This window comes from Convolutriloba macropyga, chromosome 4 (assembly GCF_964194025.1).
Source record: "Convolutriloba macropyga chromosome 4, txConMacr16.3, whole genome shotgun sequence".
NCBI classification, from domain to species: domain Eukaryota; kingdom Metazoa; phylum Xenacoelomorpha; order Acoela; family Convolutidae; genus Convolutriloba; species Convolutriloba macropyga.
The window spans coordinates 81,387,453-81,413,929 of NC_134471.1; the positions used below are offsets into that span (position 1 = coordinate 81,387,453).

Consider the following 26,477-nt stretch of genomic DNA (forward strand, 5'->3'; position numbering starts at 1 on the left):
AACGCTTTGTTGAATTACTTCGAGGGCGAGCAAAATGGAACGTTTCAAATCAACTCATATTCCAATCAAAGCATTTGCGTATTTTACAATAGAAGTTACCTATTTGAACTACTTCCTCAACCAAGATAATTGAGCCGTGATGTAAAAAAAAACTGATTAATATATTCCTAACAAAAAACCAATTCCTTCTCCCCTTTGTTAATTACATCGTTCTAATAATTATTGAGGATTTTTTTTGCTGCAACACTCTTCTTTCGTTTCTGACAAAAATAGCCTGCATAGGCTTCGAGCTTCCCGTATAAAGAGATCTTAAATTTTCAATTCCCATGATGCTGATCATTCAGTTCGTCCATTTCAGCCAATTTAGTGACATGCTGAGCTCTTGATATTCAAAGTTTTCCCTAGTAGGAAAGCAGTTTTTTCTAAAGGACACTTTAAATTTCAATTAACAGGGAGTCTCAACTTATAATGTGTTACGCAGCTTATTAAATATTGTTCAAGTTAGTTTTTGTCATGGAAGAGTGAACTATTAAAACGTTAGTTAAAAAAAAACTAATGCAAATGTTTGTAGTAAAAAATGAAAAAAATGATCGACTAAGATAAAATAATCCGGAAAATTAGTTCCAACCGTCAACAAAATTATTGATGCAATTATAGAAATTTCATTTTTTCCAATTATTATGCCAAGACATTTTAACCTATTCTGCCATTGTAGGCGACATCTAAATTTTGAAACAGTTTCTTCGAAAAACGTTCCACAATTGACAAGTTCGCACTTACTTCCGTTCACTGACAACCTGTTTTCATCAAACCCTTGTTTAAGATTCTCCAAATCACCTAAACATTTGTACACACCAGAAAAATTTTGCGATGTAAAAAACACTGATATATCATCTGAAAACAAATAGTTTTTTGAATTTTTCAAGCTTGAAGGAAAATCATTATTGTAAAACAAAAAATAATAGAGGACTTAGCACAGATCCTTGAGGGACACCACACCGATTGTTTGTGACCCAAAACGGTTAGCAACATACTGTTTTCGGTTAAACAGAAAAATTTCAAACCAACATAGAACATCAACTCTGATACCATAATGTTCCAATGTTGTTTTTAAAGTATTATGACTCACTATTTGGAGATAAAAAAAGCATCCTCAGCCGATATTTCTACTCATTTTGGGTTTTCCTAAAATTTTGGTGTATCAAAGAACAGTCACTGTGCATGAGTGGTTACGTCGTAAATCATGCAGTTCATATCAGGTTGTATTTGCTTCAAAAATGCAGCAAAGATTCATTAGTTGTCATTACATTGACTTAGTGATAGTAGTAAAGACGAAAAATGCTACAATGATTTTTAGCTCTGTTTTGGAAAGAAATATTATTTTGTGATTTTGAAAAATTCACGAAGAATGCCTGTATGCATAGTTTCGTCAAATTGTTAGCCAGAAAATCTTTTATAGAAACAGAGCGACGCCACTAATGCCATCATAACCTATTGAACATTTACTGCCTTTAGGTTTTACTATATTAAATATTTCGTTCCGTCTAATGGAAAAAGTGCAATCGTTCAATCCGTTGTGGGAAAAAACCTGGCCCATATATTGCATTTGTGGTATTCTTTGAAACTTTGGAAACAATTGTTAAACAGTTTTTTCCCGCAATAGTTTTATTGAACAATGAGGTCTTTGAAGAACTGGAAACTTTTTTTGAAGAACAGATCGTGTTCGTTTGCTTTTTTTATACATTTTTTTTTACTGCAACGAAATGCTAACTCAACTTAATTTCTTGATCTGTGGATTGATTTAATATCTCTGTAGGAGTTAAATTTCATCATTTTTTCAAGAAGTTCATCTGTTTTTATTGCTTGCGTATTTTCAAAACAACCCATTGCAATCTGACAGATCCTTTTTTTAAATAGTTTTCTTGGCACAATTTATCAAAAACAGCTGTTATAGCTTCATCTATAGCATCATTTTATCTGGTTTTTAATCTTGATCAGTTTTGAAAATTTAATGCGAAGGTTGTAGGAGGGACGCAGATATGTATCCGGATTTCTGAATACTTCGAAGTCAGGGCATTATTTTTTGTTGAGACTGCCGTTTATATCATAGCAAAAATCTTGATTTTAATTCAAAACGATCCGTTTTTACAGTTTTGATTTTTTCTGATTTCTACTGGATGTTGCAGAAACTCTTAGGTCGATCATTATTATTGAGCAAACAAAATACGTCATCAATCTCAAACAAATGTTTTGTTATTACGATAGATTTCAGACTATCTATATTGAATTCACCACACATTTTTGGAGAAAAGATTCAATGTGTGGGGCTGAAATATTAACAGTGTCATATAACTTTTGCCTGTTTTTTTTCTGTTGTTTTCAAAATCAAGTCTACAGAGTTGGAAGGCTTTGTGTCATAGGAATTGAATTGGTCAGAATGAACGTAAAATGCAACTTCATTTCCTGATTTACCATTGCAGTTTTCTACTGTGATATCGTTTTTTTCTATATAACAAGACCTAAGAGGGTCAATTTCGCTTTATCATATTTCTGTTAGTGCCATGATAACTGTTCTGTGCTCACTAAAAGAAAATTGTAATTATTCATAAAGAGATCTGAGGGAGTGTATGTTACAAACACAAATGTTGACACTCAGGACAATTTTACTGCAACGCTTATAAGGAAGAGAAAAATCACTGATCTTGGTAACGTGGCTCTGAAACTATCATCAATTGTCGCTTTTAAAATTTTTTTCTTTGCTTGCGGTTGCACACGAGTTTCAAGAGCACTTCCAGGAGATATTTTTTGGTCTAAATTGTTCACATTTTTCCTCGTTGTTGTCAATTGAACTTTTGGACTAATTATTTTAAATTCAAAAAGAGAATTAAGTGTCGTTATTCCTGATTCAGCGTTGTTTTTGTAAAAGCAATCGTAATGCAACTCTCACAATTCTATTAAAAGCATTAAACTACGATAACAAATAACAAATTGACCAAATTGATAAAGAATCTCAAAGTTTTTAAATTACGACACCAAAAACACTGGAGTTTGACAGAAGATTTTCTGATAAAGATTTTTTGCAGCATATAAAGAACAATTGACAAAAAACCTAACAAAGTCAACGCAAACAAAAAATCATGAAAAGGAGAAAAGGAATGAAAATAACAGAAGACAAATCCACAACAGTTATTCTACGTAAAGTTATTATCGAAACTTTGTAAAATGAAAATTTTCTGCTAAAAGTCAAATTCTTTTCGAGGAAAAAAAATAGTTCACATTTTCTCTGAGACCAGCCAGCTATCTGATACTTGGCAGAGAAAAAGCAAGAAGCAGAAACTGCAAAAACAACAAAAAACTTGAAGAACAAACAAATTGTTAGTGAAGTGCGCTGTAGGGGTTTAAAGTGTCTTCCAAAAAATGTTCAGCTGAAATTTCAATCACAGCTGCAGATAGGTTAATTGGTCAACCAATATCTGACAGACTTTTTTAATACAAGATGTTAAAAAGTAGAGGATAGAACCCTGAAAAGACCAGAAATTTAAATATTTTAAATCAAAATCAATATTAAAAATTTATTAAAATAAAAAAAAGCAAAAGTTTTAAAGAGACAGACAAAATAGACAGGCACTTGATCAATTTCACGCAATTCTTGATATCAAAAATTTTTCAAATTTGAACACCAAAAAACAAGAGACAACCAAAACTGCCAAAGCGACTAATTTTAACCAAAAAACTCAACAAACGCCATTAAAAAATTTTGAAGAATACAGAAGCTGCTTAAAAGGTTATAAATAGCTGAAATTGATCTGAATATGTAAAAGTTGCTTCAGAGGGCCAAAATTGTTTGCAGATGCGTCATTAACAGTTAGGATAATTGTATAGAAGGCCTTCCACTGGAAAAAAGTGGAATTGAATCCAAAAAAAATTCTTTGAAAAAAAAACGCACGGGATCCAAAGTTTCCGCTCGCTAAGCAAATTTTTTTCACATGAGTTTCAAGAGCAATTCCAGGAGATATTTTTAGATCTAATTTGTTCACATTTTTCCTCGTTGTTGTCAATTGAACTTTTGGACCAATTATTTTAAATTCAAAAAGAGATTAAGTGTCGTTATTCCTGATTCAGAGTTGTTTTTGTAAAAGCAATCGTAATGCAACTCTCACAATTCTATTAAACGCATTAAAGTACGATAACAAATAACAAATTGACCAAATTGATAAAGGATATCATAAAGTTTTTAAATTACGACACCAAAAACACTGGAGTTTGACAGAAGTTTTTCTGATAAAGATACTTTACAGCCTATTAACAACAATTGACAAAAAACCTAACAAAATCAACGCAAACAAAAAATCATGAAACGGAGAAAAAAAATGGAAATAACAGAAGACAAATCCACAACAGATATTCTACGTAAAGTTTTTATCGAAACTTTTTAAAATGAAAATGTTCTGCTAAAAGTCAAATTCTTTTCGAGGAAAAAAAATAGTTCACATTTTCTCTGAGACCAGCCAGCTATCTGATACTTGGCAGAGAAAAAGCAAGAAGCAGAAACTGCAAAAACAAAAAAAAACTTGAAGAACAAAACAAATTTTTGGTGAAGTGCTCTGTAGGGGTTTGAAGTGTCTTCCAAAAAATGTTCAGCAGAAATTTCAATCACAGCTGCAGATAGATCAATTGCTCAACCAATATCCGACAGACTTTTTTAATACAAGATGTTATAAAAGCAGAGGATAGAAGCCTGAAAAGACCAGAAATTTAAATATATTAAATCAAAATCAATATTAAAAAATTATTAAAATAAAAAAGCAAAAGTTTTAAAGAGACAGACAAAATAGACAGACATTTGATCAATTTCACGCAATTCTTGATATCAAAAATTATTCAAATTTGAACACAAAAAACAAGAGACAACCAAAACTGCTTAAGCGACTAATTTTAACCACAAAACTCAACAAACGCCATTAAAAATTTTTGAAGAATACAGAAGCTGCTAAAAAGGTTATAAATAGCTGAAATTGATCTGAATGTGTAAAAGTTGCTTCAAAGGGCCAAAATTGTTTGCAGATGCGTCATTAACAGTTAGGATTATTGTATAGAAGGCCTTCCACTGGAAAAAAGTGGAATTGAATCTAAAAAAAGCTCTTTGAAAAAAAAAACGCACGGGATCCAAAGTTTCCGCTCGCTTAGCAAATTTTTTTCACACCTACTCTTGCTATCTCTCCCTCAAAAAACTGACGGCAGGAACAAAAAACGACTCTCTCTTCTCTGTTTTTCGGGTTTCTTCAGCAATTTGACCAAAACACTTTGTTTTCTCACATTTCAATTCCTCTTTCAAATACACTCCAACGAAATCCCCTTTCAAAAAAACGCTCCGCTAATACTCCTCTTTGAGTCGTAAAAAAGAGCCCCAATGTAATTCAAGGTTTTTTGAATTGTAAGAAGAAGAGCGCCCAAATAATCGTCGTTGAGAGGCTGGCGGCGGTTATTAAAAATTAGCATTTCAAAAAAGAATGAGTTTTACCCATTTTTGTCATCCAATTTAATTAATTCCCTCAAACTTGCTTAAGAAATTATAAAACAATTTTTTTTTCATTAAAATGATGTCTGTAAAACTGTTGAACTGAATACAATTTAGCAAAACTTACAGGTATTTAAATCCTCTGAAGATCAGGAGTCATTAAACGTATATTTGGTATATTTAAGTACAAAAGTCGGAAATTGGTTGAAACTAACGTAACAGATTATTTTATATATTTCCGGAAACTCGATTGGATCCCTATTTTTGTGATAGTTTATTAGGGTTTCTGGACCCAACAGAAAGTTCTTAATGTGAGATGGCGTATTTGCAAGTGAGTACAGAACCTGATGAATTCCCTGAGTTCGTCGATGGTCCTTTGGTGGTAAGGGTTGTCCTCGTCACTAATCTCTGCACATTCGATAGAGGCGATATTCTCCAGTCTGTCCTGTCCTATTGAGACGTTGTTTATGGTCAGAGTGCGGTAGTCTGCCACCTCACACAACTCCACTATTTGCACGTACGAGTTGGATGTCAACATGTTGATCGGAATCACAAATGTGATCAGAACCAGCACCGCCATGAACCAAAACGCACCCATGCTCTGAAAGGATATGGTTAAATTCACAAATCCCACCTAGACTCTACCTAGTTCCCGGGTTGAGGAAAAATCGGAAAATTATGTAAGATAAGCGATGAAAAGTTGTTTTTTTTTACCGCAAATTTTGTACATAGTTTTGCGGTGAAATGCGGTGAAATTATGTAAGTTCACCGCTAGAGTAAGCGGTGAACTTACAAAAATTCACCACAATTCACCGCTAAAGTATGTTATTTCACCGCTTAATATAGAAACTATATAGATCTATTCCAAGTTCTGTCTTTTGCTCTAAAAAACTTTCCTGTGTTGAAACAGCTACAACACACAGACTTCGCCTTAATGCAAATTACGCAACGTTATAATTTTTCAAAAGAGCTTATAGACTTACTTGGACTTAACTTTTTCAACTTACGTTAATTTTTTTGAAATTCATTTTAGCCTGTTTTCACGCGGCTCAATCATTGCCAATTTTTGTCTACCCGTACCTAAAAATCAGAGTAACTCAGTACTGAATCAGGAAGTTTCTCAGAAAGATTTCAGCACTGATTCAGTGTCTGTTCATGTCACATTTTGCTTTGAAAATCTCTCATTTTGCTTTGACTCCGATTTTTGTATGAATTAGGTTTTTCAATGCCACCGACGACAGAGCCGAGGATGGGCCAGAATCAAGGAAAAATTTTATTATCAGAGACCAATATTAAGTTTTTTTCTCTAAAGCAGAATATAATTGTTCCTAAAATTGTGGGCATTTTGCTCCAAAACCTAACAAAAATGGTTAAATAATCAATGAGAAGTTTTTTGTCTGTTTCTGCAGTGTTGAGAACAATCTCTGATTTTGATTCTGAATCAATCAGAGCTAACTCAGAAGTGCATTCTGATTTTTCCTCTGAGTCAGAGAAATTCAGAGGAAGTGGATTCTGAATTTTGCTCTGATTCAGAGAGGTTTCATATTCAACACAGAAACTATTTTGAAAACCTTCTGAATTAGTATTGAATGTTAATATTATTCTGAAAATGTTCTTAATCAGTCTGATGCTGACTGAAGGTTAGGTACGCGCAACGCTCAAAGCTAGAATAGTAAATTCTTGATATTTGACGACTCTCCGTAAAAGGCTTTGTGAAAAATGATATGTCGTACGACGGACAATCGTCAAATACCAAGAATTCACAATTCTAGATTTGAGCGTTATGCAAAAAATTGAAAAAAATTAGTGTCTACAATTGAAAGTCTGTCTTGTAGAAATAGTGTCTTTTGTGTGTCGCGTTCTTAATTTAATTGCAATGTCACTGATTCATATTGGGAACCCGTACCTAACTCTAAGTCGAATTCAGTACTGAGTCAGAGTCTAATTCAGGTCACATTTTGCGCTGGATTTGTCTGATTCAGAGCTAAATCAGTGATAGATTCTGAATTATCTTCTGATTCAACAGAACTTTTCTCTGAATTTTGCTCTGATTCAGAGAAATTCAGAAGTCACTTCACAGTTCGTTCTGAAATCCTTCTGAATCAGTACAAAATCATGAAATTTCTCTGAAATTGCTCAGAATCGGGACTGATTGACTGAACCTTGGGTACGGGAAGGAAGTGACCAAAGTGGGTGACAATTCAGTCTTAATCCGCTGATTCATGCTGCGTGCAATTAAGTGGATCTTACAGAAAGTGGAGCGACAGCGAGATAGAATGTCCTGCCGAAGGTGTTGTTGAGTTTGAGCCAGTGGACCAGTTTGAAAATGAGGAACATCTTTCCCAGGACAGCGTTGATGATGAGAGCATTGGATATGTCCAGGTAGAAGGGCTCTGTAGGGTTTTCCTCCCCACTTGTCTAGTACACATCAATCACATGATTGTTGTATAAAACGTTGTAAATACAACTAGAAGGCAAATTTACATCGTTTTATTTAATAGCATACAAGTACTGAAACATTGTATTCCAATTGTATATCGTCGGACCAGTTCTGTATCAGTGTATCCTAAGAGTATATTGCTACCTCATTATGTGCAGTCTATTCGTATATATACCTTTTTTTCTGAAAATAGACTGATCATTCTTGGTTTTGATGCCCATTATGTTCATAGCAAAATCATGAGAAATTGTGGAAATTTCACAAAGTTTGAAATTTTGGACGATGCACTTTATGTGATGTAGCTACCCACAGCTTAGAGCATTTTTCTGACACCGCAATAAAAAAGAACTTTTGGAACCTCCTTTTCAAAGCCCTACCATTAATTAATACGCTAAGATTAATTTGTTAAAACTTTTTAAAATATTTTCTCCAATAATTCTATGAATGCACACTTACTCTGCCACGTTATCATTGGTTTATACAAATGAAGTTACGTACCCACATGACGAGAGTGAGGGCGATTGTGTTCATGTAGAAGAAAGTCATCAACAAGTTGCTCACATTCATCGAAGTCCAGTATCTTTTGTGGCCCAGGTGGCGGAAGTTCTTGTACTCGTAATACGCATTTCCTATTACATACAAACATACCCATGATGCAACAACCCATTTCCTAATACATACAAGCATAAGTAGTATATGCTAAGCAAGAGAGGAGGGGGGGATCACGTACCATTGTATAAAGATTACCTATAGCCTATTTTCATCAAGTTTCCAAAGACACCTAAAAAAGATAGCGACCTGTCGGATCTATTCTGTCCCCCCCCCCCCCCCCGGCTTACATTTTTTACGCCACCCGTTATTTTTACATAGTAACGTGCTATACAACAACATATAATTTGTAACTGAGTGCGTAAAAAACACTGGGGGGGGGGGTGGGGGGGGGGGGGATTACCACAGGAGAAACGCCTCCAGTTGTGATTATTGTTTTTCCACTCTAATTCACTTCAGCTAATCTTATCTACTTAATAAAATCTAACTTCACTTTTATATATTCTCATTCGCGTTATTTTCACAATTATAATATTCCTTCGTTCTTTTATGTAGAGAGAATACTTTTTTAATAAATTTTTATAGAAATTCAGTCATTTTTTACTAGAATTTACCCAAATTTGCGCAGATTTAGGTACATTTTGCCAATTTTACCAATTTTTTGCCAAAGACATTACACAATTTCTGGCAACAAATTCCCAATTCCTGCCAAAGAATGCCCAAACCTTGCCAAAAGTTTCCAATTCTTGCCGAAAAAACCCATTTCATACCAAAAAGTTTACAATCATTGCCAAACAATACAATTGATGCCAATAAAATTACAATAACTTCTGCTGAAAAAATCCAATTCTTGCCAGTCGAACGAGGGTTTTTTTTAAATAAGTGCAGGCCTAAAACTAATTAACTTCCTGCGAATTTCAATTGGTTGTCCACTTTGAAAATATGTTGAATGATTTACAAACTGACCGAAATTCCAAATGAAGACGTAGACGTTGAATGCGTTGAGGGGAGGGGTGATAGTGATCTCTACATCTGCGGCCTTCTGCAGTTGGTTGTGCATGAAGCGGGCGACGTTGTTACCCCCCACGAACCAGTCAATTGGGGTGAGGTAGTTTTGGTTGTAGATAATGGCGATCAGGAGTGAAATGTAGAACTGTACGTGCAAAATCAACTTCATTATCGGGATCTCCAGGTAGGTGCCAAGCCTCCTAGAACATAAACCGACTAATGTCGGAAGAATTGCTCTCGAACGACAGGCGGGTGGAAAATTATTTCATAATTCTTGTTGATATTCTGCAAGCAATTTTATATTAGAAACAAGCTTTCCTTCGGAGTGAGAAAAATAGAGGTCACTCAAAAATGAAGAACGAAAGCGTGAAAAGGTCACTTGCGAAGTCAAAGAATGTTCTAGACGAGAAACGCAAACTGGTCAATCGAAAATTTGCATAAAAAAGACCATTACGATGCAAAGGTATACCCAAATCGTCATGGGCAGATATGCCCGATGTGTGTATCTCGTGTTCGTTTTTACTATGTTAATACATTGAAAGTGGTACAATATTGCGGAAAATAGCTACTTTAGCAGAAACCGGCAAAATGGAAGGGAATATCGTATCCCGTGTTCGAAAAAGTGTCCTAATTTTAGCCGCGAAATACAAGTACAAACTTAATAACCTATTTTTCGCGCGAGTTGTAGCACGCATCCGCTCAACTTACGTATCGATTTTTCGCACGCAATGTAGCTCGATTTCGCATATAATCCGCACTTAAGCCTAACTTAATTACTACTTAATTAATTAAGCCTAACTTATTACTACTAGTAGTACTTTATTACTACTTTATTACTACTTATAGTACTTTATTACTACTTATTACTACTTAATAGTACTGCCATTTACTACTTATTATAATCGGCCAGTCCCACATTGATATACAAAGCCTTTTATGTGCAAGATATTTTTCGGAATAAAAAATCAGTTTTTGTAGTTGCATGTTTTTAATGCACTTAAAAGCTTTGAAAGCTTCAATTAAATCTTTATTAAAGTGCTTATTGCATGCTCAAAATGTGCGCGAATAATAGATACCTAAAGTGAGCGGAAATGCGCTACAAGATTTGTTACCTACTTTACGCACCGAATGTTCTTTTGTTTCTTAAAATTGGCGGAACCCCTTTTGCGAAAAGTAAGATACAAAGGATGTCATCTAATTTTGTTCATTGTATGTGACTAATTTTCGAGCCAATTTTACCAAGGCGGAAATTTTTGGGGTATGCTTTTGCATCGTAATGACCAACACGTATAAAATAACTGTTAGGAACTTCGTTCAAGAGCAATTAAACATTCTCACACCAATTAAACCAACACAATTTGTTCCCTGGTTTATAGTCTGTAGCATGATTATTAACAATAATAGTATAAAAATTAGGTTGCAGCCTTTGCGCTAAGAAAGCTGTAACAACTCTCACTACAGTTAAATTTCTTAGAAAGGTTTTCAATAGCTAGACAGGTTTTTATATCGGAGCCAAGATATGCTTACATATTAATGATAGTAATAGATAGCATTCTGTAATCAAGAGGATTTACAGGTGTATACAGCTGGACCTAATCGTTCAGCTAGACTTTGGCGCGACCCAAATTGTTGATGCTGGACTATATTTTGAGCCAAACATGATGTTAGGCTTTACCGAGAACTAAAATGTTCATGCCGAGCACAAAAGTTTACATTTGCACTGAAAAGTGGCTCTTGCTTATAACGTAGTCAACGGATTTTATCGTTCAAATTTTTCAATGTTTCTCATACTTTCCCGGAGAACGAACTGTGCTAATATAAATGTATTTGGAAAAGAAATTTCAGAATCAAATTAACTAAATCATAACAAACTAAATTTTTTTGCTGATGAAATGTCGACTAATAGAGCTTTATAAAATAGTTGAATTCAGCCTAACAAGTTCGCTATATTGTCTTATTGCAAAATCTAATTGATCTTAAGAATTTAACATTTCTTAAAATTTTTTTGGCGAAATTCCAACTGTTTTTTCAAGATGGACTGCCTGTTGCGTCGCTAGTTTGGCGTTGCTGGTAGGTGTTAAACGTCTACAAAAAAAATTAAAGAAAACAACTATTATTAATCCCACAAAATGTGATCCTCGACTCAAAAAGAGACCATGCCCGACCTATTAAAAGATCCAGCTCAACCTTAGTTTACTATGAAAAAAAACTCTTTCCGGACCCATGGAAAGGCTTTACCTTGACTTTAATTATCAGCTTGACCTTTTATTTATATTCAATATTGGACCGCCCTACTAGAATTATAAAGTCTTTTCATAAGTCGGGGTCTAAACAAGGGTACTCATGAAAACTCAGTCTGTTATCAACTGGAAGGCCCAAGTATTTTTAACCGTTACTTTGATTTGTTGATTTTTCAATTTAAAATCCTTTAACTGGAGTTATGAGTGTTGTTCTGTTTTTTGTTCGCCAACCTGAAGTGTTGTTTAAAATGTTTTATGCTGAGGGTCTACAACCTGTTTTAACATTTTGTTTTGACTACTGTGGCTTTCGACAAAAAATTTAGCAGAGCCGTCTTGATCCGTTATCCCCTCATTTTTATAAATGAAAATTTGGGGACCCAATATAGAGCTTTAAGAAGCATATTTTTGCCAATTGTGTATGAAATGCGTCTTTTCTAAACTGTTCATTTCTTGCTTTGATCGAAACAGTATTGTAGAAGGATACACTGTTATTCTAACCATTATTTGCTGGTCTATGGTATCAAATGAATTTTTGAGGTCAACTTATAAATTTTTTTACAGAAAGTTCAGGTTTGAGATGTTAAGCCCTGTTTACTTAATTAACTGTGTTACACAACTAGTACTTTTTATTAATCTGTAGAAAGCGAAATGAATCAGAAGTCTCAGCAATTAGGTTTTCTGCTGAAAACTTTTTTGTTGAGAATTCTGAACCACTTCGCTTTCGACAGATTAATAAAAAATACTAGTTGTGTAACACAGTTAATTAAGTACACAGGGCTTAAACCTGAACTTTCCGTCAAAAAAATTATAATTTGACCTCAAAAAATTGTTTGATATCATAGACCAACAAATAATGGTTAGAATAATAGTGTTTCCTTCTTCAATACTGTTTCGATCAATGCAAGAAATAAACAGTTTAAAAAGACGATTTTCAGACACAATTTGTAAAAAGATGCTTCTTAAAGCTCTATAGTGGTTCCCCAAAATTTGATTTATAAAATTGAGGGGATAACGGATCGAGATGGCTCTGGTAAATTTGTTTTTCAAACGCCACAGTAGTCAGAACATGATGTTAAAGTAGGTTGTAGACCCTCAGCAACAAAGAGTTTAAACAACACTTCAGGTTGGAGAAGGGAAAACAGAACAACACTCATAACTCAAGTTAAGGAGTTAAGAATTGAAAAAACATGAAACCAAAGTATCGATTAATGAACTCGCAAAAAATACTTGGGCATTCTAGTTGATAACAAACTGAGCTTTCATGAGTACCCTTGTTTAGACCCCGACTTATGAAAGGACTTTATAATTCTAGAAGGGGGATCCAATATTGAATATAAATAAAAGGTCAAGCTCCTGATTAAAGTCAAGGTAAAGCCTTTCCATGGGTCCCGAAAAGGTTTTATTTAATAGCAAATTAAGGTCGAGCTGGGTCTTTTAATAGGTGGCGCGTGGTCTTTTTATGAGTCTAGGATCGCATTTTGTGGGATTATTAATAGTTGTTTTCCTTAATTTATTTTGTAAACGTTTTACACCTACCAGCAACACCAAACTAGCGATGCAACAGGCAGTCCATTTTGAGAAAACAGGTGGGATTTCGCCAAAGATACTTAAGAAATATTAAATTCTTAAGATCATTCAGATTTTTGCAATAAAGCAATATAGCGAGTTTGTTTGGCTGAATTCAATTAGTTTATAAAGCTCTATTAATCGACATTTTATCAGCAATAAATTTAGTTTGTTATGATTTAGTTCATTTGATTCTAAAATTCGTTTTCCAAATATATTTATATAGCACAGTTCGTTCTTCGGGAAAATATGAGAAACATTGAAAAATTTGATCGAAAAAATCCGTTGACTACCTTATAAGCCCGATGCATTGATGACCGATAGCATTTTTGCCTGTTCTCTGTTAAAAATTTGAATGATTCATTCAATTCAAGCTTAAGATTGTTACATAGGTAACAATGTTAACCTTGAATTGAATGAATCATTCAAATTGAATAAATCATTCAGGCAACAATACTATTGGTTTATGTAGTTTCATGGATCATTTTTGTCTCCTTCTTTGTATATTGGCAAACTTTATCAATTTGGTAAAAGTCCGGATTTTTTTCATCAGTGCATCGGGTTGAAAAATGAACTGAGAACTAATGCTGTCACAAAGCTGATAGTTTTGATGAACGCCAATTTCAATTCATACCAGTCAAAACCAAACTTGCTTTTTGATCATATTATTGTTTCAATGACCTTCTGTTTCGCAATTTGATGTAAATACGAGTTATGTACTTGTTTTTGAATATTTGCGTTTCGCTCATTGTTTATAACGACGTATTATGTGGGTGCGATAAAGAAATAGCTGTATGATTGTACTGTGATATCCTAAAAAGACGGTGAAAATGGTTTCTGTTCTTTAATGATTAAGTTCAGAAAAAGTTCATTCCTGAATAGAAAAAAATGCTCAAAAGGGATCTTCTAAAAATATCAATCAAAAACGGTGATTTCCTGGTCTTAAAAACCCTCAAAAACGGTCATCTCTTAAAAAACGTTCAAAAACTATCACTTCCTATGTCAAAAAAAACCGATCAAAAACGCTCAAGCCTGTCAAAAAAACATAAGGGCTTTGACTGTTTTTTTTTCTGAAATTCCGATCAAAAACGATCATTTCTGATGTTTTTTGACAAATTTTCAACAGAGGAAAGATCACTTTTCGGTCAGGATCAATTCAATTGAACTCCTCACGCTCCTTTGATGATTTGATCGCTTAAGTTTATACACCTTCGTTTGATTGCTATTAAATAATTGCGCATTCTGTTAATTTTGTGATATCAATCCGTTAATTTTTCGCGTTTGAGACTTTTTTAAACGGCATGTTATTAAGAAGCAATAGAACTTCAAATTCTACAAATTCTAACATTTCCACCGCATTCATCAAACGCAAAATTTCACTGGGCTGATTTCCCATGATTAACAATGAGGACGTATTGTAATCGCAATTGATGGTTTTTAAGCGTAGAAGAAACCTAGAAGAAAACGTAGTTTAAACTTTATGTCAATTTTGCAAATTTTGTAAAATAATTCAATAATTTTACCAATATTTGCAAACACGTTCGAATATTTGTGTCCCTTGTCGTAAGTGGTTGGCCTTAATAGATTTTACAATTGAATTGAACAAGCACCGAGAAAAGGTTTGGAAAATGAGCCACATTGTTATATTAAGCAGAGCTCCACCGGAGCAAACTCCCTTAGTCGAGACAGGATGTTAATCTTAAAAGATCATGCAAGATTTTTGCAAAATACTGTTAATCTTTCAAGATCTTGCAAGCGGAAGTTAATCTTGCAAGATCTTGCAAGAGGATGTTAATCATGCAAGATCATGCAAGATGCGTTTAAGATTGACATCCTCTTGCAAGATTAAAATCGAATAACCTGCCTTATTGAATCCTTCCATGATGTTGCCGTTTTTTGATGTTTTTTTCACAATATAGCTCATTTGTTAGGATAGTATTGTGGCTAGTTTGTTAGGCCCTCATAAGCGTCATATAAAAGCCAATCATCTAAGCTTTTATAATATTTTATATGACTTTTTGAAGAAAATCGCTGGTTCTCCCGACTCCAAGCACATGGAACCACAACAACGGTTCAGTTACCAGGATCTCTAGTTATAAATAGTCAGATGAGTTGAATCAAAGGCGTACAGCACGCAAAAAAGTTGATCATAGGTTTACCTGTTGCCTGTTGTTTTCTTGTGCTAGATTGGTTTCTTCGATGTGATGTAATTATTAATTTTTTTTGTGTTGTTTCTTTTAAATTAAAAGTTCATCTGCTTTCCTGAGTTCCTTCTCATAAAACTAGGTCTAGGATAGGAACGTTGTTTTTTGTTACAAAAATAGGATAGGATTGGACTTTCGCGGCTTTTTAGGCGCTTTTTGTATAGGATAGGTTAAGGAACGAAAAAATCTTCAAAGTCTGATCTTGCAAGATTCTTGCAAGATTAACATCCTAAATCGACTAGGGTTGGCCGCTCGTTTGAAAATTTTTGCAAACTTAACTTTGTTTTGCAAAATTTTGCAAATTTGACCTGGTGAAGAGATAATTTGCAAATTTTTACAAATTTGGCTTTATCTTGCAAAAAATTGCAGTTTTTTGCGAACTCGGCATTAGTTCTGAACTAGGGTTGGCAACTATGAAAAAAATAGTATCTTTTCTGCTATTCAGCCACCAGTACAATCTGCGCCAGGGCCACCATTAACGAAACGAGTGTAAATATTGTGTCAAATTAGCCCGGGCGCAGTGGGGTTACATATAATGTACCGCTATTATGATGTCGGTCGCAAATAGAAAAAAGGCACAGAAAGAGACTTTGAATTTAAGTGCTTACGCGTGCCATTTGGGTCCACTGGGACAAAACCAGTAGAGAATGGTCCATACTGGGCACAGGAAGAAGAGGAGAGCGAGGAAGAGGAGCTGAAATGTGGCTCCCCTGTCGTACCACTGAGCTGGCATCCCTGTCGCAAAGTGCTTGAAGAGCTGTTGCTGAACGTAGGGATGGGACACGAACTGAAAGGTCATAATATATCATATAACCCTGTCCCAATTCAGGCACAATATCGGATGCAACGAGCAGGCGCAACGAAACACAGTCTTTTATAACTAGCAAAATCCTTCAACATTCTCCCAATGCCGAGCAAGTTCGGACCTGGGAATTGAAATGATTGATTAGATATAGATGAAATTTCTACAAGACATTACAATCATTGTTCTCATTTCTCGCATTGCTCCACTTGCATTTCACCTTAAGACACTGAAGCATGATTGAATCAGAGAAAATTCAGAGTCCGATTCAGGTCACATTTTGCTCTGAATTTGTCTGAATCAGACTCTTGAATTTTCTCAGATCCAAACTCTGAGTCAGTCTTTTAAGATGAAATGCAAGTGGAGCAATTATTGTTTACCATGCGCAACACTCTTAGTTCTGAGCGAGCTAATCAGCTTGATACAACAGAAAATATCCAAACAGGTTTTGAATCCGCCGAGTTCAGTGATAGCGAAAAACCAAGAAATCCACGACGAATATTTCGTCCATAAGAACACTGAAATCTGGATTCCTGGTCAAGATAAAAACATATACAGAGCAAAAGTTATTGGCCACGAAAACAACAGACCAAGAGTCCATTATGTGAATTGGATTAGAAAGTATGACACCACTTTTGACTCCTATTCAGTTTGGATTTATCTGCAATTGGTAGAAAAACTCAAACAGCATACAGTTATGACCGATGAGGTAAACGACTTGATACAAAACGCTTTTGAAAATCCAGCGCAATTTAGTTTTGAGTCTTCTTCTAGTGGTTTAACACAAGATTTACCGAGGCTTAATCTAGGGGACAATAATCGTGAAGATAAAATTTTATCAAATGCAGAGAAAGAATCTTTGATGAAAGAAATTTTTCCACTCAAAAACACAAATTACAGCGTGCCTCATGAGAACGAAGTGCTTTGGGAAGATATATGGTATACTGTTTGCACACGCAGATGGAAATTTTAAAGATCGCCGACGGGAAGAATTGGTAAACAGTATGTCGAGATGCTAAATTGCGGACTTGAATTGTTCCTGAAATCAAATATTCCATCAGAGCGACTTCTGGTCTTTTCGGCTCTCATACTCCACAGAGACAACAAAGTGAGACACTCCAAAGATGTAAAAATAACAATTGAAAATAGGATGAAGGAGTGGTCGGTGGAAAAATTTCAACCTCTTGTTCAATCTTTTAAGAAATGTACTCAATTCTCGAGCAAAGCTGTGAGAACTCAAAAGAGCGACCCCGAGGAGAAACTACGAGCCTTTGCGAAAATGGTCCAAAAAGGGAACATCAAAAATGCAACTAGGTTCTTTGCAGACGGAAACGGAACGAGTGTTCTTAAGCCTTCGGATTTAATAGACGGAAGAACTGTAACCAAAATTCTGCAAGAAAAGCACCCGAAAACCTCATCATTTTTTGAGGTGACATTCAACATATCAGAACTTCCTCCTCTGGAAAAACTGAATATAACTAGTAGTACCGTTGAGAAACAAGCCCGGAAACTTTTCGGTAGTTCAGGACCCTTTGGATAAGACGCCAACCACTGGTTTGATGCGTTAGTTAGGTTTGGCCTCGAAAGCTCCAGATTGCGAGACTTAGTTTCTCAGCTAGGTAATTTGATCGCCAACGAAATCAATTCGTGGCGTAAAATCAAAGCCCTGTTCTCATGTCGACTAATTGCATTAGATAAACAGCCAGGAGTCAGACCAATCGGCATTGGTGAAACTTTGCGAAGATTACTCGGTAAAGCAGTAGCCGACTTAACTGGTGATGACTTGGCATATGCGTTTGGATCAAAACAACTTGCGGGTGGAGTGTCTTGTGGAATTGAGGGGTCGATTCATGGCTTCGAGAATTGTTTGAGAAAAAGTCCTCCAAGGGTTTTGGTCGGTTGCTACTTGATGCAAAAAATGCATTCAAATCTATAAACAAAAGTTCCGCACTTCTAAACGCTAGAACCCTTTGGTCCAGAGCTGGAACCCTTTGGTTCCAGTTTTCTGTACAATAGTTACCAGGAATTCTCTAAACTTGTGCTGAGGAATAATGACGTTTTTGTCCGCAGCGAAGAAGGAACAACTCAAGGTGATCCTCTTTCAGTGCTGTTGTATGGTGTTGCTCTATTGCCTTTAATACAAAAAATGCACAACCCGAAGAGACATAAACAAAACTTTTATGCAGATGATGCCGCAGCTTGCGCAAAGTTTGATGACTTAAAACAGTGGCTGCAACAAGTAGTTAATGAGGGGCCAAAGTATGGACTCACCCTGAGCCAAAAAAAGCTTCCTTATCGTTTATCCAGACCATGTTGATGAAGCCAAGAGTTGCTTTGAGCAAACCGGTTTGAAAATTGTTACTAGAAAACGTTATCTTGGAGGCTTCATTGGCGATAAAACTACCATGAAAGAATTTGTTAATGAAAAAATCAAAAATTGGCATGCTAAGATTCAATTTTTGAGCGCTGCAGCCAATTTCTGCCCTCATGAGAGTTTCTCGGTGTTCACTAAATCAGTCCAGGCTGAATGGAATTTTCTCATGAGAGTTGTCCCAGGTTGCGATGAAATTTTGAAACCACTAGAAGATTCAATAAAAACCAGTTCATATCAACCGTAATTAACATTTATCATGTGAGTAATCCCCAACGTAGCCTCTCCAGCTTGTCTGCTAAGAATGGAGGATTAGGTATTCCTGACCCAGCGGTAAAAGCGAGTGAACAGTTTGAAATGTCCAAGAAAACATCTTCACTGATTTCAGATTCTATTGTGAATGGAACGGCATTGGACGTCGACGCACACAAAACTCCCGTTCGCAGCAGCAAACAAACTTTTCAGCTGGAAAATGAGTCCCAGCAGAGTAATACATATAAGGCTTTGTTAGAGCAAGCATGCTCATCAGAGAGAAAAAGAATGGAGCGGAATTTCAAAACGGGAAACTCTTGCTGGTTAACCGCAAAAGTGTCAGAGACAATTTTGTTTTGAACGAATTCCAGGATTCCATGGCGCTAAGATACGGTTTACCCCTAACAAACCTCCCTGTGAAATGTGACGGTTGTGGTGAAGATTTTCATGTTCAGCATGCCCTAATCTGCAAAAAAGGAGGCCTGATTACACAAAGGCATAATGAAATTAGAGATTTATTAGGAGACTTATCCTGCCTTGCATGGACTTACACTCAAAAAGAACCAGTAATTCGTGAACATTCAGAGAATCAGAAAGCTTTAAGAGCCGATCTTCTTATAAGAGGGTGTCTGGTGCCCGCAAGAAACTGCCTCGTTTGATATTCTTGTCACAGACACTGAGGCTAAATCTTACAGCAACAGAAATCCAGAGGATGTGTTGGAAAGCTGCGCTGACGAAAAGAGGAGAAAATACTCCGAGGCTTGCCATGAAAAACATCGCTTTTTTCCGTTAATTTTCAGTGTTGATGGCATGATGGCCAGAGAGAGCAAAATTTTTCTCAGAAGACTGGCGGACAGACTCGTTTCTAAGTGGGACAAACTCTACAGCATTATCATGAACTGGGTCAAACTGAGATTGAATTTTGCAATCTTAAGGGCTTCAAATCTGTGCATAAGAGGAACTAGATCTAAATGGAGATCGTTTCGCTATGAATATGGAGCTTTTATTCCTTAAAGAAATATGTTTACGTTCCAGTTGTAATCGGATAAAAGTTGTCAAATATTTATCACGATACTTGAGAGGACAGCGTACTTGTAGAATAAATGTCTGTTGGCATGGATTCAAAAAACTGTTTTATAAGTCACCCAATCAGCAGGGGCAATAAATTTTAACGCCAATTATTAGCCCTCTGATGTTTTTGTCACCCAACGAGTGGGGGCATCAAACTAAAATCAAATTGAATATGGTGCAAGCAACTTCAAATGGGCTCAATTTGAAAATGTCATCAACCCGAAAAACTATATTATGTATTCAGAAGAAAGACCTCTAGCTAAGTTGTTGCCTAAGATCACAAGTTTTTGTTCTTACCTGATCTAAGTGGGGAGAACAAAAGCATATTGCAAGAGGCCTATTTCTTGTTGTGAAGAAAAGAAACGGACTGCTGATATTTGATTAAACGAACTGCTAATCTGCTGTGTTGATGAGAATATCATGTTAACCAAGTTAATAGTCAGCTGATTTTGAACTAAGATTTTGTTGCAAAAAAAATATTATTGGGCGAAAAAGTGGAGCAATGCGAGAAATGAGAACAGTATGATAGCAATGTCTTGTAAAAATTCCAACCATATCTAATCAATTATTTCAATTTCCAGATCCAGTACTGATAACGTTCTGAATTTCGTTCTTATTCAGTACTGAATTTGGCTTGGCGTTAGGTACGGGTTGTGTTACAGCTAGTCATCTTGCTTTAGCTAGTATAAAATTGCTCTCCTAAAGAGCCAAAATTGATCACTCTGCATTTTTTGAAATGGTTTTCTTTCTTTTCGACGCTTGCAATTGTTTTTTTAAAGACATGAGTTTTTTTAAGGTAATCATTTTCGATTGTGGTTGTGTCTTACTCTTTCGTGGTTGTGTCTGAGAGCGTAGTTGAGTCGGGCATAGGGGTCGTGTACTTTGTTGTGTGCCCTGCTCTTATTTTTGTGATCTGTCTCGTCCTCAAGAGCTAGGACTATGTTGACTTCGTAGTTGTCCGCTGCAGTTCCCAGCCATTCGGCCGCAAACACCTCCTGCTGCTCCGACAATTTTATGAACTCGTCCTAAAAGAACACATCGTGTAACGGCTGCTCAACCTCAATTGAACCGTCCCGTTCGTTTTAGCGGCAACAAATCTGTCCTGATATTTGCGGTTCGCTTTTGTAACTGTCTATCTGCTATATTTTTTTTTACCGCAGCATCACAAATTCAGTTTAACTATTTGCTAACCTTAGTTTTTTATATTAATTTGGATTGGGTTTAATTTACTACAGATCATGCAATACGAGATCTGGCAGGTTTTTTTGATAGCATTTCAAATTCTATTTATACGCCGATCCTCCCAATGTGCATGTCAATTCTCAACCACTGATTAGTTCAGAAAAATGTCAGTTTTCTATGCAAAATTGACGTCAGAAATTTCTGTTAACCATGTCGAATATCCACCGAATATTCCAAATCCAAGTCAGGAATTCGGCAGGAATCCGCGTATTTAAGACAGGATCTAAAAGTCCTTGCTGCAATAAGTTCTTAGGTCATACAGCTAAACGCCCCGAAGCGCAGAAAGAAGTTCGATTTCCTGTTTGTGTCGTGACAGAGAGAGCAAGAAGATGTGAAAAAAATGAAAGAGCGAATTTTTTTCACACATGCGGCTTTTTTGACGCAATTTTTAGGAGGTTTTCACTAATCTTTTTTAAGTAAAGTGGTTTTTCTTAACAATAATAACCAGTAACTGTACCCTTGGGAGCGTTTCCGACCGTCTCAGTAAACATTAGCGATTTATACTATTTTTGGAGCAGTTGGTGAGATTTTGCCTAATTTGAAGATTTTCAGCGGGATTTTGTTTCATTACTATGTTTTTGCTGTCTTGAGTAACTTTTTAGTTGGAATAAAATTTATGTTGTTTTTCCAGCTCTTTCTTCTTTCAAAAACACATTACCTTTTAGTTGAAGATAATCGGCCAATTAAACACTGTTGTTTCGTAATTTTTCCGTTTGAAATTGTCTGCCTAATTTTTCTTTTTTTTTCCGGAATTCTTTTCAATTGTTTTTTTTAATTAGGATTGTTGATAGCGTTGTTACTAAATGAAAACATTTAGCTGTTTGATGGCATATTTTAATTAAAATAAATAATTTTGGAATTTTGAGCACTTTTTCTTGCATATAATTTCATTGCTTTCCAGTGATTTTGGGCGTTGCTTTGCTGCTTAATGAATCACCCGGAACCGTGCTGAGAACAGTATATGTTGAGTTGGGAACAGTTATTGATATTTTGAAATGCTGAGAGAATGATTATTAAAATTAAAACTGTTTCTCAGCTTTTCTTCAGTTCTTCCCTCTCAGCTCGGTTTTTCTTCTTCAAGATGTGTGATTGGTTGCTCTCCAATCGTTTGATTATTATTTGCTGAGCACAATTAAATGATTTCGGCAAACTATTTTTTAACAATTTTTCATATTCGCAGCTTTTGATAGGTTTCAAAGAAGTTATTTTCATAGTTTGATTTTTCTACTGATAATTTGTTCTCCCTTTTTGTTTCAAATTGAATGGAATAATGAAGTCAACAGTTTTTTTAGTTATTGGTTGGCTAGAGTGTAGATTAATTGTTACTTCAGGTTGATTCCAGAGTCTTCAGTTCTGTATTCGTTAATGCTTCTCTTCAATGTTTAAACCAAATCATTAGAACATCATACCGAAGTTCACATCTGAGTTTTTAAAATCTCATGTCCGACTCAATTAATCGCCAAGTTAACTTTAGTTATAATCCAAATTTTTGATATTCATCTAAATTTTAGCCCAGTGTTTTCTGCTAGACTTAAGCTAGCACGACCAATATGTTATGCTGCTCAAAATTACATAACGCGCTTTTTGAAACTTTTCACCGCATGCATGTAATGTAGACAACATGCATATTATTTTCAAGAATTTCGGTGCTAAAGTGTTTTAGAAATTTTCTCACATTTAATTTTTTTTATCGGAATTAAGTTATAATTAAATCTACTGTAGACTCTGTGTTGCTGTGCATTTTATGGTATCAAATGCTGCACCGAATAAATCTATTCAACCGATCAAATCTGTTAAATAGCGTATTGGCAGCAACTGATTCATCCTAGAATTTTAAAATTCATCAAGTCTTTTATTTGCAGCAATCTGATTTTCTTATGTTAGTTTGCCCTGTTGGCGTTGGCGACGTGGATGCTTAAGTAATCATAGAGTTGAATAAAAAAAATGACAACACTTATCCCGAAAAAGGCAATTCTTTGATTCATAAGAAGACCACGCTTGCCTGAAAATGCTCGTCCAAAATTTGAGTGAACAAACTATGCCGGAACCATGAAAAGTCGGATTTCTTTTCAATCGGATACTCATACTCGACCTTTTTACTTTAATCAACCCTCCCCCCCCCCCCTCTCCCATACTAGAATTACTAGAATTTTGATTGGCACCACACATACCACCGTCTATGTAAATTGAACTTTTGTGCGTTTGATCAAGATTTTTCTGGACTTCTTGGGTGCAAAGCTTCAGGTCTTTGTACTAAGAGGTCATTTTAGTAGGCCTGTCTTCACAATGGACGACGTCCTGACTGAGAGCTGCGTCAAAGTCATCAAAAGGGGAAGGAACTCGCGAGATGTCTTGAAATGAAGACACAAAAATATAGACTAACTGTTGCTGACATTCCCTAGTCGAAAATTAATGGAAAGTTTATAAAAATTCAAAAAAAGATGCTTTATTTTTACAATTTTTTACGAAAAATTTTTATCGAATGGCTTCAAGTAAAATGTAGAGCTTTAGCGTGAATTTAAGAAAAACTTTAAAAATATTAAAAAACAGTTCGATTAAAAATTTGTAAATTTTTTTAAAAATTTTGCATTATTTTCTAGAAGTTTTTATAAATATTTATAAATAATCCATTAATTTGAAAAAATTTATAAATTTTTATAAATTTCCATTATGTTTCCACCAGGGTTGATGCAAAAATCGTGGCTATGGTGGTTGTGGCGGCTTGAACGTGTGTTACTCACCCGGAGAACTGGGAACATTTTGGCCAAGTATCTGCACCTCTGTGACATTTGGAATGATGACATGAGGGGATCATCACTGGCTATGACCAGTGCATACGCAGGACTGGCCAGTGCCTTCATACTGTACAATATCGCTTCTCCACGCTCCAAAACATTCTTTCTAAAACAGAACAGCACACCTCAAATGCATTCTCATTCACTCACCACGCAAGTTTGGCACGACATTTTGATTCCTTTAAATACAACACCTTTTGACGTAATGGTCACGCAACTCTGCTTGAAGTCAAGGAGAACCTCTGACGTTTATCGAGATCCGCTACCCGGGTCGAGGAAAAATCGGAAAAATGTGTAAGATAAGCGGTGAAAGATTGTTTTTTTTTCACAGCAAATTTTGTACCTAATTTTGCGGTGAAATGCGGTGGTATTATGTAAGTTCACCGCTTGACTAAGCGGTGAACTTGCAAAATTTCACCACATTTCACCGCTTACCGTCCATGCACGGATTCGAACCTCTCACCGTCTGCATGTCAGCCACTACTTCTCCCACTGCGACACCTGGCACTGAATTCTGTCATATTTGTTTTGAATTTGTATCAAATTCAATCTACTTTCTGTAAAACATGCGCGTTTATTTTTTGTAAGATAAGCGGTGAAATTACAAATTTTAGCGGTAAAATTGGGTGATTTTTGTAAGTTCACCGCTCACTCTAGTGTTGGCGAAACTACATTAATTCACCGCTTCAAAAAAGTTTCAGAACGATGTATGATTATTCTGGGTAAATTTTTTGTTGCATCTTAATTAAGGGCAAAAGCTATTCGGAGTGTTTTCTAAGCGCTGAGTTTATGTAATTTCACCGCTACCAGGCGACAAACCTGATTTATGTAATTTCACCGCTACCAGGCGACAAACCTGATTTATGTAATTTCACCGCTACCAAGCGACAAACCTGATTTATGTAATTTCACCGCTACCAGGCGACAAACCTGATTTATGTAATTTCACCGCTACCAGGCGACAAACCTGATTTATGTAATTTCACCGCTACCAGGCGACAAACCTGATTTATGTAATTTCACCGCTACCAGGCGACAAACCTGATTTATGTAATTTCACCGCTACCAGGCGACAAACCTGATTTATGTAATTTCACCGCTACCAAGCGACAAACCTGATTTATGTAATTTCACCGCTACCAGGCGACAAACCTGATTTATGTAATTTCACCGCTACCAGGCGACAAACCTGATTTATGTAATTTCACCGCTACCAGGCGACAAACCTGATTTATGTAATTTCACCGCTACCAGGCGACAAACCTGATTTATGTAATTTCACCGCTACCAGGCGACAAACCTGATTTATGTAATTTCACCGCTACCAGGCGACAAACCTGATTTATGTAATTTCACCGCTACCAGGCGACAAACCTGATTTATGTAATTTCACCGCTACCAAGCGACAAACCTGATTTATGTAATTTCACCGCTACCAGGCGACAAACCTGATTTATGTAATTTCACCGCTACCAGGCGACAAACCTGATTTATGTAATTTCACCGCTAAATTCAGCGGTAAAAGTATGCAATGTCACCGCTACCAGGCGATAATGTTTTTTTTTCTCACCGCATTCATTGCTTTTGTAATTTCACCGCATTTAACGCTTATCTTACAAATCTTTTTGCCTTCACCGATTATCTTGCATAATTTTGCGTTGAATGGTGGCGACACCTCGACCCGGGTGAGGGGTTCGAGATATTAAGTCATAATTGTGAAGTGACTTCTGCAGAGTCACTTAACCATGCTTAAAACACGAAAGGCGCACGTTTTAAAATGACGAAAGTCAAGGGAAGTCAACATCTGGCTAAATAGCAACTTCTGGCATTTTGACTTCTGGCACTGCAGACTTTTGGCATTTTAAAATGTACACGTGAGCGTTTTAATCAATTTTAACAAAAGCAAGTTCAAAACCAAAGTAAGTTTGAGAGATGGTACATATTTGAACGAAATGTTGCTTCAGTTTGCTGTAACTATTATAACGGGCCGGGTAATTAAGCTCAAATGTGAGACGTTTTCTGACTGCGCTCAATTCCTAATTCTACTATTACTTGGGGTGGGGGGGGGGGGGGTTGATATTGTCAAAATAAGTCTACCTTTTTGATGAGACATCAAAGATTGAAGGAACTCGGAAAGTGGGGGAGGGGAGGGGCTTTGCCCCATAGTAGGTGAGGACTTTGAGAAGATCAATGTTGTTGTTGACAGAGGCCACCATCACACAGTTGGCTCCCTTCGGATACAGTCCCCCACTTTTAGTTGACATCTGAATCAGTCACCCATTTGATGACGCAATTTAGGTTACCATGGCAACACAACAACCCACGTCTGGGTGCAGACTTATGAAAACACAATGCTTGACCAAACTGTACTATGAAAAGACCACTCGACTCATTTGAGCTATGAAAAGACTTTACCTTG

The 26,477-nt window shown here is 35.9% G+C and overlaps 1 protein-coding gene across 1 annotated transcript in view; it reads right to left on the minus strand.

Moving 5' to 3' along the window:
* LOC142338709 (short transient receptor potential channel 5-like) overlaps nucleotides 1–26,343 on the minus strand; it is a 52,477-nt gene extending 26,134 nt beyond the window's left edge. Inside the window, exons 1-8 of the mRNA XM_075388586.1 lie at nucleotides 26,156–26,343; nucleotides 24,005–24,164; nucleotides 20,849–21,046; nucleotides 16,134–16,312; nucleotides 9,474–9,715; nucleotides 8,457–8,587; nucleotides 7,769–7,936; nucleotides 5,863–6,119 (exon numbers count right to left, since the gene is read on the minus strand). Of these exons, the coding sequence (XP_075244701.1) occupies nucleotides 5,863–6,119; nucleotides 7,769–7,936; nucleotides 8,457–8,587; nucleotides 9,474–9,715; nucleotides 16,134–16,312; nucleotides 20,849–21,046; nucleotides 24,005–24,164; nucleotides 26,156–26,322 (1,502 nt within the window). The 5' untranslated portion in view covers nucleotides 26,323–26,343. The remainder of the gene's footprint in view (nucleotides 1–5,862; nucleotides 6,120–7,768; nucleotides 7,937–8,456; nucleotides 8,588–9,473; nucleotides 9,716–16,133; nucleotides 16,313–20,848; nucleotides 21,047–24,004; nucleotides 24,165–26,155) is intronic.
* Between the last annotated feature and the right edge of the window lie 134 nt (nucleotides 26,344–26,477).